Source organism: Plutella xylostella, chromosome 27 (genome assembly GCF_932276165.1).
Source record: "Plutella xylostella chromosome 27, ilPluXylo3.1, whole genome shotgun sequence".
NCBI lineage: Eukaryota > Metazoa > Arthropoda > Insecta > Lepidoptera > Plutellidae > Plutella > Plutella xylostella.
In genome coordinates this window covers 2,476,413-2,489,071 of record NC_064007.1, presented here as the reverse complement: position 1 = coordinate 2,489,071, position 12,659 = coordinate 2,476,413, and the positions used below count along the sequence as shown (strand labels likewise).

The 12,659-nt window shown below is 37.5% G+C and overlaps 1 protein-coding gene across 13 annotated transcripts in view; it reads right to left on the bottom strand.

The window, feature by feature from the left end:
* Positions 1–164: 164 nt before the first annotated feature.
* The window catches only part of LOC105381280 (plasma membrane calcium-transporting ATPase 3), a 122,713-nt gene continuing 110,218 nt past the window's right edge, over positions 165–12,659 (bottom strand). For 7 of the 13 annotated variants that reach the window (XM_048630782.1, XM_048630781.1, XM_048630783.1 and 4 more), the window contains 2 exons: positions 3,280–3,348; positions 165–1,790 (listed from right to left, as the gene is read on the bottom strand). In XM_048630782.1, coding sequence (XP_048486739.1) covers positions 1,578–1,790; positions 3,280–3,348 — 282 coding nt within the window. In that variant the 3' untranslated portion in view covers positions 165–1,577. Of the gene's footprint in view, positions 1,791–3,279; positions 3,349–6,363; positions 6,510–6,936; positions 9,133–9,671; positions 9,745–12,659 lie in introns of those variants that run through there. The other 6 variants (XM_048630786.1, XM_048630791.1, XM_048630787.1 and 3 more) reach the window with 4 other exon arrangements.

The window sequence follows — 12,659 nt, the reverse complement described above, 5'->3', positions numbered from 1 at the left end:
TTGTTTAATTTTAACTTCTTCATAACGTAAGCTTTGGAAGATCTCAGAAGAGTAGGTGTAGTTCTCACTCTCTCTAAATACATAGTAGTAGAAGTAAATAATAAAACCTATACAGACAGGTATTTTCTACAGTAAGAAGAGGGCAAACGAAAAATGAAACACACTTTTAAAAACAATAAAATAGATTTTCATTTATTGTGAGACGAAAAATACAACAATGGGACTTATGACCTAGAATGGTTAGTGGCAGACTGTCGTGTCAAAACAATGTTGTTAGGTCAGACATGCCGCGGTCGCAGCATTCCTAATTTATGTCTTTCATTGGGGAACTGTGTCAACGAATATCAACAAAACATAGTTATATAATACACAAACCGATACCATGACCTCTCTAATAATCATTGATTCCACAACTAATATTATTTAAACATGTGAAGTTTCAATAGTTTCATTTTAACTAATTTTTAAAAAGGCTTTTATTGATTCGAAGCTAATACTTACTTACAAGATTGTATAATAGTTTGTTTATAGTAGAGCGGCGGGGCGCAGTATCGATGGCAGTGAGCCCCGCGCGATCCAACCATCTCATTCAATACTACTATGAAACGTTCTATACAAAATTGAACATGCCGATTCACTAAATCGTTAGTTCTAAAGTCACGTGGGCGGGAGCGGCGCTCGCAATCTTCACTAACTCGAATAAGTACATGTCTTACTTTATAACTTGAAAATGCCACTGCTGCGATTCTACGTCGCCTAGAGGCACGGGGCGCGGCCCGGGCGGTGGGGGCACGTGACCCGCGGGGGCACGGGGACCCACGAGGCACGGTGCCCCCGCGCCCTGGGCCCCGCCCGCGCACCGTGTATTGCTCATAGAGAAAATTTCCAAAATCAATTCGTTACACCGTAGACTATATTTGGTTTAATAAACTTGAAGTATTTATCAATAATCAATAAGTACATTATAATAATTGAATAATTAGTTATTTTGTTTTTTCATAAGAGACTAGCATTACAAATAAATACCTTCAGCTATACAATTTATAGTTTATTTCTATTTTAAACATTTCGAAGATGTTTAAGTGGACTACGTCGGTTAATACACAAGTGGTCGTGGGTCTTGCATACAACTGTCTACGCCGAGATATGACTTACATGTACACTTACACTTAGGGGAAAGGTCGTAAAAACAAAAAGAAAGTTATTGAAATTTATAACAAACACCTTAACTAATACTTCAATGTAATATGTGTGCGGGCGCGGCGGCGCAACCAAACAACTTTATACAAGGCCCCGCGCGCCCGGCCCCGGCAGCGAGGCGCGGATGTTACGCATTTTATTTATTTAACCAAGTATTTTTTGTAAATGTATCCGTAATTATTTGTTTCAAAAAACACACTCCCATTCGCTCACGCTTGCGCTTAAATCTAAAATTAATAATTAGACAATATTTTTTATTTGTTCAACAGACGCTCGCGTCGCGCGCGTATAATAATAATAATAAAATATTTTCAAAACAATCGAATAATTAAACACACTAGTTAACAATAATCGAGCGGCGAGTGCGTTCGCGGCGGTTAGACGGCGGTCTCGGTGTGGCTGTGCGAGGACAGACGCTCGACGTCGAGGTCAGCGGGCGCCAGCGTCTCCCGGGGCTCGTACTCGACGGATGACGAGTGCGAGAACCGCTTGGCCAGCGCCGTCTGCTTGCGGAGCGCCTCCGCCAGCGCCGCGTCGGCCAGCGAGCCGCGCGAGTCGAGCCCCTGCCGGAACGCGTTCACCACGCGGATCTACGCACCAACAACACGAGATTAGAATGAGGTGACGGTGACAGCGGCGCCGCAATGCTCTGATTCTTGTGTGACTGGAAACTACGGTTCTCAAGTTTAGGATGGTCAGGTATTTACATGATCAAGGTGGCTAATAGAGAAAAGGTTTGACTTGGCTAATCGGTAAAAGATACTAAGGAAGGTGACGTTAAATTGCAAGTTTGCACTGAAGCTAGGGTGGCAGTGTTAAAAATCAGAGCATTGCGTTAGTAAGTCCCGTCTCGTCTCGCGCCAACGGGCCATCAACACCCATGAAGCACATCGAGCCATATAGAGGAGGCGGAAAAGCGTTAGGTCGTTCAATCCCAGTCACAGATCCAGTGGACATGCAGTGCGCTGTGTCCACGGTAGGGTTATAACTCGTTTGTTCTTCCATTGGTGCCAATTGGTGTGGTGTGGTCATGCATATCTGAGTCGTCTGTGACTGTATTCGATCCTGGGACTACGACTAGGCTACACACATCAGGGAAGCAACATTTACTGTCAATATTCAACGCATGTCTCGGAAAGCGTTTTACAAGCCCATAGCAGTTATATTCACCAATGTATCGCCAATATAAGACAAGATCTTCCACCATGGCCCATGGTCCTAAGCCTTACAGAAATGGAATAATGAGTTTTTTTTTTCAACCTAAGAAGTGAAACTATATGTTTAGATGACGCCATACTTTTTTTTTTTGCTAAGTATTTTTTAAAGCTATGATTGCTAGAAGAGATGAACCCCTGGATTACTCGAGTTGGGAAATTCACTAATTTTGTCGTTGATAGAGTGCAAAATGTGTGAAGCAAATATATTACTATTACTGCAATGATGTATGACGCATAAATAAATAAAAAGCTAGGGTATATCTAATTCTAATATTTAAACGGTTAACTTTATATATTTTATATCAAATTTATTTAATTATTAACCCCATGTAAAACTTTACAGGACACATATTTCTTGTGTGCAAAAATCCTGTCATTATGTGGTAGGTACTTTGGTGCACAGACAAACTCACTCATTTATATTAATAGTCGTTACTGTTAGAGACAGGCAATATATTTACAGAAAATACACACAAAGTGTCACAAAACATCAATATCAAATGCTCACATCAATATTTAAAACACCCATATGATTATTTAGATTTTCATATTTATAAACATATAAAAATATGATATAGGCACATGCGATAGGATCCATGCGGATGATGTCATGCATTTTTATATATTTTGCTGACCATTTGTTTCATATAAAAATCAGTTAATAAAATCCGTTTACAAAACAAATGCTCAGCAAACGGAGAAATAGAAAGAGACGGATGGAAAAGACAAGATAGTCAGTACAGTATTAAAAAAGAGAGGTTTAATAAAAAAGGACGGAACGAAACAAACAAAAAAAAAACGGTACAAAGGTGTGAGCGAGCGAGACACCACGTCTGCCCAAAAAAGGTTGTTTAAATCTTACAGCTTGGTCTGTCGATGTCTTGCTATAGGGCACTGGTATGAGGCGTTCCTGTAACTCGCCACCTATGACCTTCCGTGTGCAATGGGGGTTTCATGGAAAAGAAAATAAAAACGAGAATATGAAATAGAGGTATACACGGCACGCAAGAGAGGAAGAGATAGGTAGTCACAGTCATCCTGCTGTGAGGGCGCTAAGGTATACAATATACATAGATAACATCGCCAGTGCTACTGGACAAACACGATTCTGTTTTGCCATCATTTTTATATACTCTACAAAATATATATAAAATTACTTATATATTTTTTTCGTGGACATGAAAGAATCGTATTTGGCCCTTGCAGTGAAAGGTATTAAAGACAAACATAGTGTATTTGAAAGTTACAATACAGAGGTATCAACTGGAGTCCTCCGTAGCAGTGCTCCTCACGAAGCGGGCTCGAAAATATAGAGTAAACAAAATATAGATAACGCAGGGTATTCTCCTAGACCGTAACAAGCACGTTCATGATATGTGCAATATATCCTAACTCATTTACACATTATTATTGGCCAGGGCTCCTTGGAATCCGTTAAAAATAAATAAACCAAAATTCAACTGAAAAACATCGAACAGTAAAAGGTTTTACACATTTTTTGATAAGTGTTCTGTGCGGGATACCGTCGTTTGTGCCTGTGTGTATGGGTGTGTGGAGACCCATTACTGTAGTGTGTTTTACTGTAGTCTTCTCCGCATGCCAGCTATGTTACAATTCTATATATAAAAGCACACGTGATCGTGTTTAAGTAAATAAAAACGGTCGCTCACATACCAGATCTCCTGTCCCTATAGTAAAACTAGTTAAATTGAACAAAAAATCGGGAAAAGCTGCTGTGATTTGCAAACAAATTTAATGGAATCGGGATAAAATCAAACCCTAAAGTCTCTTTTATACACATAGTTTACACATATTCTATATACAGCGAGACGTTAAGCACTATATTATTATTATACATCTTTCTAACATGCTTAGAGTTGGAAAAATGGCTCTTACTAAGACGAACCATCAAACACTGTTCTATAACTTTTTATATATGCAGTATATTTATATGAAAGTCAGAGAACAGCGGTTACCCTAGTATTCCTATGGTAGGGTGAAAGCTACTCTACTCTAAGCTTAAACAGTGTAAGCGCTAAGCGTTTCTAACATCAAGACTAGACCGCACGACAACCAGTGTTGGCCCCTGTTGGCCACAAACCACAAACATTTGGACCAACATTTACACAACACCTCCGTAGAGTTACCTTAGTCAGTCAGCTCCGCAATGGTTGGCGAAATGAAAATAACTTTGGAGTATAGATACTTTATTACTAAAGTTTAATAGAGACAAGAAGCATAGAGTAACGGATAGACAGAACCAGTTTAGTCAGTATATTAGCAAGAGACATGCTGCGTAATAATTTTAAAGTGGATCCTTAAGATTTATTTTTTCACTAATCGCCGTGACTTTATCCACTATAAGCGTAAGTATATTAAAATTTTTGGAAAATTTTATGCTTAGTTGATTTTTTAAATAACTAATTGGTGTACACCAAGACACGAAATTATTTTTAGCTAATTAAGAATATATATATTTTATATATATAAATATTTTTAGATTCTATCTTAACATTTATAAATAGCAGGCAATGATTTTAAATGTTCTCTACACGAAGTGCATTTAATATGAACTTTACGAGTCAGTACACGTTTGGTATAACATTAAATATAATCTAAGTAGGTTGCTTAACATATAAACATATTAAAATTCACTATAATATCCACTTTTGCGATGGATAATTAAATTTGCTTGAACACGAAACCTTCAAGACGGAGAAAAGAAAGGAAAATGAAGAAATATTGGAAGACCAGAGAGAGTGGGTGTGGTTAGTATAAAGTAGTGTGTAGATAAACAGAAGTAGGTTAGGCTAAGGGTATTTTGATAGCAGAAAATAGCGACTCAATACAATAAATGCTCAAGTCGGCTATCTTATTCTACCAAAACACATAGGTGAAGGAAATAATAGTGGTAAAGAAGAAGAAATTCTCCATTCGAACGGTAGTTCTCGACCTAGAGTCAAAACCACATGCATCTAGTTATTTTGCGATGCCAACTTGTGCTAATACTCTCGAAAAAGTCTGCAGCTTTTCTATAGCATCATCTAATTCTAAAATTATTTATAAATAATATATAATGAGAAGTTAAATAAAATCAAAATAGTAAGTATACTTATGCATATAAATATATAAAGTGTGAGGTGTGTAAATATCTGTAGTGTTTATAGCAAACACATACATTCACACATATATAAAGGATTACATAAGACAACACGAGCTTCTATTATATAGACAGATACTAAATAAATAATATAACACCAAAAAACCATTCCCATTTCAACCTTTAACACACATAGACAAAATCTAGATAGCATTCATTCTTAAAAATTAAAGAGAGTAAAGAAAAATAAACAAGCAAATTTAAATATCGATCGGTTTCTTATAAACTGTTTATAAAAGCACTTGGGTAGCACATATCGTGTTTTTTATATATTTAAAAATGGCACATGAAAAATGTTTTTACTGTGTTTAGACAACACATAAAACAATGTTGTTTTTTAACAATAACAATAAAACCACAGAAACGTTATTATTTACAGAAAGCCGAGGTTTGATTTATGGTTTTGTAAAAGAAAAACCTATCACATCTTTTATATTTAAATGTAAATATGTTGTTATAAAAACGATTACGTGTCACTAATAACATCAAACCTATAAAATATAATGGTGCACCAATTACACATCACTTCTAGTTTTATATATTTTGCGAATTATAATTTTACGTTTACTTTGTTACTCTTACATTTATGTTAAATCAAAATAAATACTTATCACTATGAGATTTACATATTAAACTTTCGTCTCATTTTATGAGATTTAGGAAAAGTCCGAGGAATGTTTTGGTGTCTCTTGTGTTTTTTACTTTTAAGTTTTCATATTTTTTGTAGCTGTCAAAGTTTTTCGCGGTACTTTTTGTGCGGGCTTCGTTGACGTTTGTTTTTTTTAAATATATTTTTAATTATCATCGCTTTGATGCGAGACGGGACTGAGAGCGGGCAGCGAGCTTCCTCCCGACTGGACGCTGATTCTTCGGTGCTCCGCCAAATAATTATTCACATATATTCGACGGCCAGCCATAATGTCCGCCTTTTGCTGTAAAACGAAACATCAGGACCGCGTCAGATCGCCTACCGCCACCGCTACGGTCGCCACTCAAACTGTTCTTGATAACTGCTACTTTTAAACTGCTATTTTTGTAAAGCTGTTAGTGACTGTTACCAAAAGCAGTTCAGTTAGTGAGTCAAGGTCTATAGTTAACTATGAGGGTAAAGGGGCATTCACACTAGCTGGTGATAGGGGCAACTCGAGGGCATCCATTAGGAAGAACTAGTTTTATAGAAAGAAAATACCGTGTGGGGCCACAAGCTACTACTATGCAATTGAAAAATAAAATAAAAATCTGGTATGTGAGCTACAGCGCGGCGAATACCTCGGTTTTTATTTGTAATTGTTCTGTGTTTTTTTATATATAAAACCCGCGTAAAGATATTTCAGGATTTGACAGAAATAAAATATCCGATGAATCAAAATATGCTTTTATTAAAATGAGTTTTAATAGTTCGAAGTGCCGGTTAAGTAATGTATTTATTTAACAAATAAGAACTTAATCATTGTTACTAAATAAAATCTAAAATAAATATAAAGACTAACTCAGCTTAAGAATAAGTACGTACACAACCAAAATATAAAACTGATAAAATCAAAAATAAAAACTTTAAAAAATGTGGTTTAATATAATAAATTGTTGCTGTATGATATTTCACTTTTACTTTTTGGTGTAATACTAGTGGAGATACGTTATTTTATGGTTTTAAAACGCTGCCTATGTACTACGTGTTAAAAGTCTGGTATATATTGTGATGGATTATTTTTTTCAACAATGAAATATTGGCAGTAACATTATTGGTAAAAAAAATAAAAATTCGCATATTTAACCCTTTTGAGGTTCTGATAACAGATTAGTTATAAAATAATTAATTTAGTTTGAATAGTTAAGTATTAAAAACTTTTTACAAGTAGAAGTTAACTTATAAAAAAGTGGGAATGTTATCAGAGCCTCAAATTTACAACTAATCTAGTAAAATAATAAAAAAAACAAATTGTGCATACTCACAAACATTACTGTATACATGCAACACTGTAACATAAGCATGGTCACACTGTAAATGCGAAGCAAATAAAGAAAGAACAACATTTTGTACCAACAAAACAATTAATACATCATCTCTTACAACTACGATTCTAAACCCGCCATTTTCTATAAAAAACAGCGACTTTTTAAATACAATAAACCTCACCTACCTCCGAGGTGGTCGGGTAACGATTTTTTGACGATAAAATAGCATTTTAACCTAAACTGCTATTTCGATAGCAGCTAATAAATAGCTGTAAGCAGCTTCTCTCGTCAAATGTAATCGGATCGTTTCATGCACACAAGACGACCCATGCTCTATCCGTACTATTACATTGTGTATATGCGCTGCGGTGTCACGGCAATGTAGCCTCTATATACTTACAATAAGGGTGTCCCTATGCGAGCGAGACCTAACTTACCGTCAACATCTGAAATAGAGCGATTCACTCAGAAAGACGGCCCCAAAATACATAGCGAATGGACAATAAAATGCTATGGATTTTGCTTCAAAATGTATTTATTTGTATACTTCTTACTATTATGACTTTGCAAAAACCAAGTTTTTTCAACATACATAGTTTAGAATTCTCATGTTTAGGTTAATAAGCGTGGAGTGTCTTATTCATATTAAACTTTAGGCAGAATAATATATAATTTTAATAGTTTATATATAGTGATTTGTTCAAAGATATATCATTTAATATGTTAATTTCTTTTAGAATAAGTTAGAACGATAGTCCCAGCATGTTTTCAAAGACGGGGTAGCGTCAGTGGTCCCAAAATTTACTATGAAAGAAACACCTCGTTACTGATACCGATAACATTCTCCTTTAAATATATTTAACTCCTCGATAACAACCTACTTACACAAAAAGCTAGTGAGATTTAAGAGTAAAAATTTAAAATATTTTTTGTTTATAATTTAGTAAAATTTTCAAAGTCTAATGAGAGATGAGAATGAGATAATTTAAAAAGTTTAAATTTAAGTTTCTTTCATTTAAATAAAGATGAGAAGATTCAATCTCTTTCGTTTAGATCTATAAAAAATACTGTTCCAATGTACAATAAGTTAGCTCGACGTCCACTGTTTATGTACAATCACTATACGTCCGTACTTTTAACATCGATCATCCGACCGCTACGATCAACAACTAACAGTCGCGGGCTCGCCCCGCAACACAGCCCGCGACACAAACAGTGTGAGGCACGCTTCGGTCTACACCACGGCCTACCATTATTGCTACATCTACATAAACCTAGCGTTAAACTCTCAACACTTACACAAAAAAAAAAAACTTAACGGCTAAAGAACAGAATTCCAAAGCAATTAATATAAATAACTGTCGGGACCGAGGGACCGGGTTTTGTGGGGGAGATTTAAGTTTTAAGTACGTGGGGGGGTTTTCGGGTTGTGTGGGGTGTTTTTTTTTTTCAGAAGATGGTGGTTTCTTTGTCGTCGTCGATGTAGGCTATGTCTGTGGGCGGCGCGCGCAGACGCGAGCGCAGGCCGGCGGCCGAGTGGGCCGAGAGGCGCTCCTCAAGGTCCTCCAGGGTAGACTTGAAGGCTCTCACCACGCGCAGCTGAAAGGGACAGACAGCTGACGTCGCGCCCTACGAGTGTGGTGTGGAGTACCCATGCGGTGTCATACGCCATGCGCCGAAACATTCCTACGCTACACGCGTCCGCACGCGGCGTCGAAGCGCGTGAGTCACACTGAACGAGATGGAAGTCGAGTAGCGAAGAGGGTGAATTCTAAAGGAGTTAAGGAACGAGAGAAGTGAATTGCAGGGTCAAACAAAACTAAACACTACCATCTACACAACACGCTAGAGCTAGTTTTACTAAAAGACAGACACGCTATTTATATATCACTGAACATGTGATTTGAACCCTTTCACATCTTGAGCGGCGGATATCACTTTAAAATAGTCTCGTCCATGAAAAACTCAAACAAAACAAAACCAAACACAAAACTACTCCTTTTCCTCACTACAGTTAGCCGGGGGGCCAACGAACGCTCGAATGCGAAGCGAGACGAGACGGGGAGGGGGGTGCGGTAGGTGTCAGGGGGAGGGGTGGTCGCTACGGGTGGTCAGCTATAGTACCGTGGTAGTCCGCCGCCGCCGCCGCCACTACACCTCCGTCTCGAGGGCGACGCGAGGCTGCCAGCAGTCGCCCGGCCACTCGCCTTCCTAAGCACACCCATCGTTACAGCGCAATTCACGCAAGTTGACCAGAAACCGCGGCCGCACTTGATTAGAGAGAGATATAGACTAATCACGACAATGACGTTTGTCCGCGTCTTCTAAGACCTAAAATGCCTTGGTCGTGGTCAACTTACGTGCATCGGACTGCACTGCCAGCCCACACGGCTCACGGTACATAGCTCACGGGCTAACTTTCCACATGCTAGTGCGATTCACAGGCCAGACGTTACACGGATCAGTTCGCTATCTACCGTTTCCACTAACTGTGTGAGCAAGGCAGTAATGGGGCCACGCCCCGTCGCACATGTATGCAAAATAATAGTAAAAAACAGAAAACAATAAAACGGAAAATAGTAAAATAGAATAAACTGAAAGTCTCGAGGGCAGCACAGATATTATCGCCGGCGATCGGACGTAATCGGACTTGTAGTGTCTGTGTTCGATGTCAGTGACAGTGTCGGGGCGATTCTCGGCGAAGTTCGACCGACGCTACGTCGGCGAAGTGAGAATAACCCCCTCGGGAGATGATGGACACCAAACGCGTGATACGAATATGACTGAAGTATTCAAGTGCGAACGGAACTGAAATGAACGAATGCGATAATAAAACAAATGAGGGTTAAATCATAATGGGGGTCGAAGAGGTTTGCTACTGACGCCTAGCGATGTCGGATCTAGACAGAACTAACGGTAGACCACTCGACTAGCCTAGATGCGGGAGTAGGGGCCACTAAAGCCACACCTATACAATTCATGCCACAGTGTAAGGGCCTCACACCGACTAAACAACACTCGTTTAAAACGTTTCATTTAAAATGCATGTTTAAAGGACTCCAACATCCAACGTTGGCTCGCATTTTTTTATTTATTGAGGTTTTTTTTATACGTGTGACATTACATTTCGGTCTTAATCTAAACAACATCTACCATGCTACGGAATGTCTGATTAAAAGAAAACCAAAACAACGAAAATAAAAACAACTAAAAAACCTAGGTACTCGGATAGCCGGAGGGATTATTTGGGGAAAGTATTAGGTTATTATTAGTATGTTTTAGTTGGCGGCGCTATTGCGTGAATATGCACTTTTACTTAGCATATGTCTCGTTTTCTTACTAATCGATCAAAGTTAATTCTCATTTGTCTCGCTTCCATTCCGCTAGATAGCGACACTTCAGCGCTTTACAAATTTAAATTAACATTACGATTGTCAAGTAGTAAGAAAACATACATAAGGCTCTCAAAAACAATATTTCCACAATAGAACCGCACAGGATAACAAAAAAAAAACATCATTTGTTAAAGGAAGCCTCACAAATCACGTTAGTTATTTCAATTATTAATCATTAGTTAAACAGTTCACCGTCCTCATTGTTACTGTTCGTCTACGGATACTTACCGCGGGCGGGCGTCGTCCGGCTACTCTACATTATACAGGTTAAATGAAACAGCTACATACAGCCTAGCTTACAAACACAGCAGCTACAGTCGGCTCACTACCTTCACCCACACATGTACCCTGACCCTACAAATAATACGGGACAACATTCACAAACGTAAAGTTAAAAACATAACAAAAACAGAAACGCGCACATACAAACACTGACAACACAGGGAGTGGCGGCTTCACCGAGACTTATTGCATGTTAAAAAAACTGAAAAATTAGTTTGCGAACGCACGTCGCATGCTCACACATGAGAAATCCACTCCACACTCAATGAAATTAAAAACTCGGCAGTAACTGAACTCCAAAGTATAAGAAATCAAATGGATAATTGAACTGTTACTGCTAATATCAGTTTCGGAGCTTTGGATCAGTAGCGGGTCAAAGGGCGTTCCACAAGCAAAAAAACACAATCTATTCTTCGTAAAAGTAAACACAAAAAAAAACATACAAAAAATATAAAAATAAAAAACAGTATATGTAAAAAAAAAACAAAAATAATAAATAAAACAAACAGTCAGTATGACTTAGATGTAAATAAAAGACAGAGAAAGATAGATAGTCATATTCATACCACGTTGTGGGTAATGTAGTACTGAGTGAATATACAATTTATATATACGTTGTTAAATATGAGCTAGGGTTGAAGTCATAGTCACTGTTTGTATAAATATTTCGAGGGATAAGTAACGTCACAGCCTACATACCAGCATGCCAATAGGGTTCAGGCTAGGGTACAGAGTGGGGTAACATGGGGGTAAGAGAACAGATATTCAAGGAGGGGGTAAAGGTTGGAAGCAGATTATATATTAGGTTGCTGACATAGCATGCCGATACTCGCCACTACGACACTAAGGCGGCCGGTTTCATGACCAAAATAAATAGACAGTTCAGATCTACAGAGTTATACAGGAAATATATACGTACGTAAGTAAATATAGTTTTGTTTTCTGAAGAGAATACTGAACGAAAATAAACGTGAAAAGTCATGAAACCAGACACTGGAAACGGATGATTATATAGTTTTAGAAAAATCAAAAGTCTAATACTTCAAAGCTTGTTGTTCGGTAGCCAATTATGTTCATATATTTAATACAATAAATATAAATACAGTGTATAGATTTTTTGGTAAATTGATGACCGAACAACAGAAAAATCTACGTTAATGATGGGCCAAAATAATAGCGTACTACATTAAATTTATATGTGAAGTGTTTCTCTGTAGTGGATATTGAACTAAACAGTTAACAAGAACAGAAGTATAGGAAAATTAAACGTTATAAAAGAAAAAACGAGACAAGAAACAAATGAATTAAACAAAAAAGAAAATAATAAAAAGAAAAGAAAACATCATCATGAAAGTTTAGAACAATTATTTTTGTGTTTTGTAGAAATTTTATAAAATCGACTGTGAAAATCGGCTTAATTATATATAAATTAAAAATGTGTATGCAAAA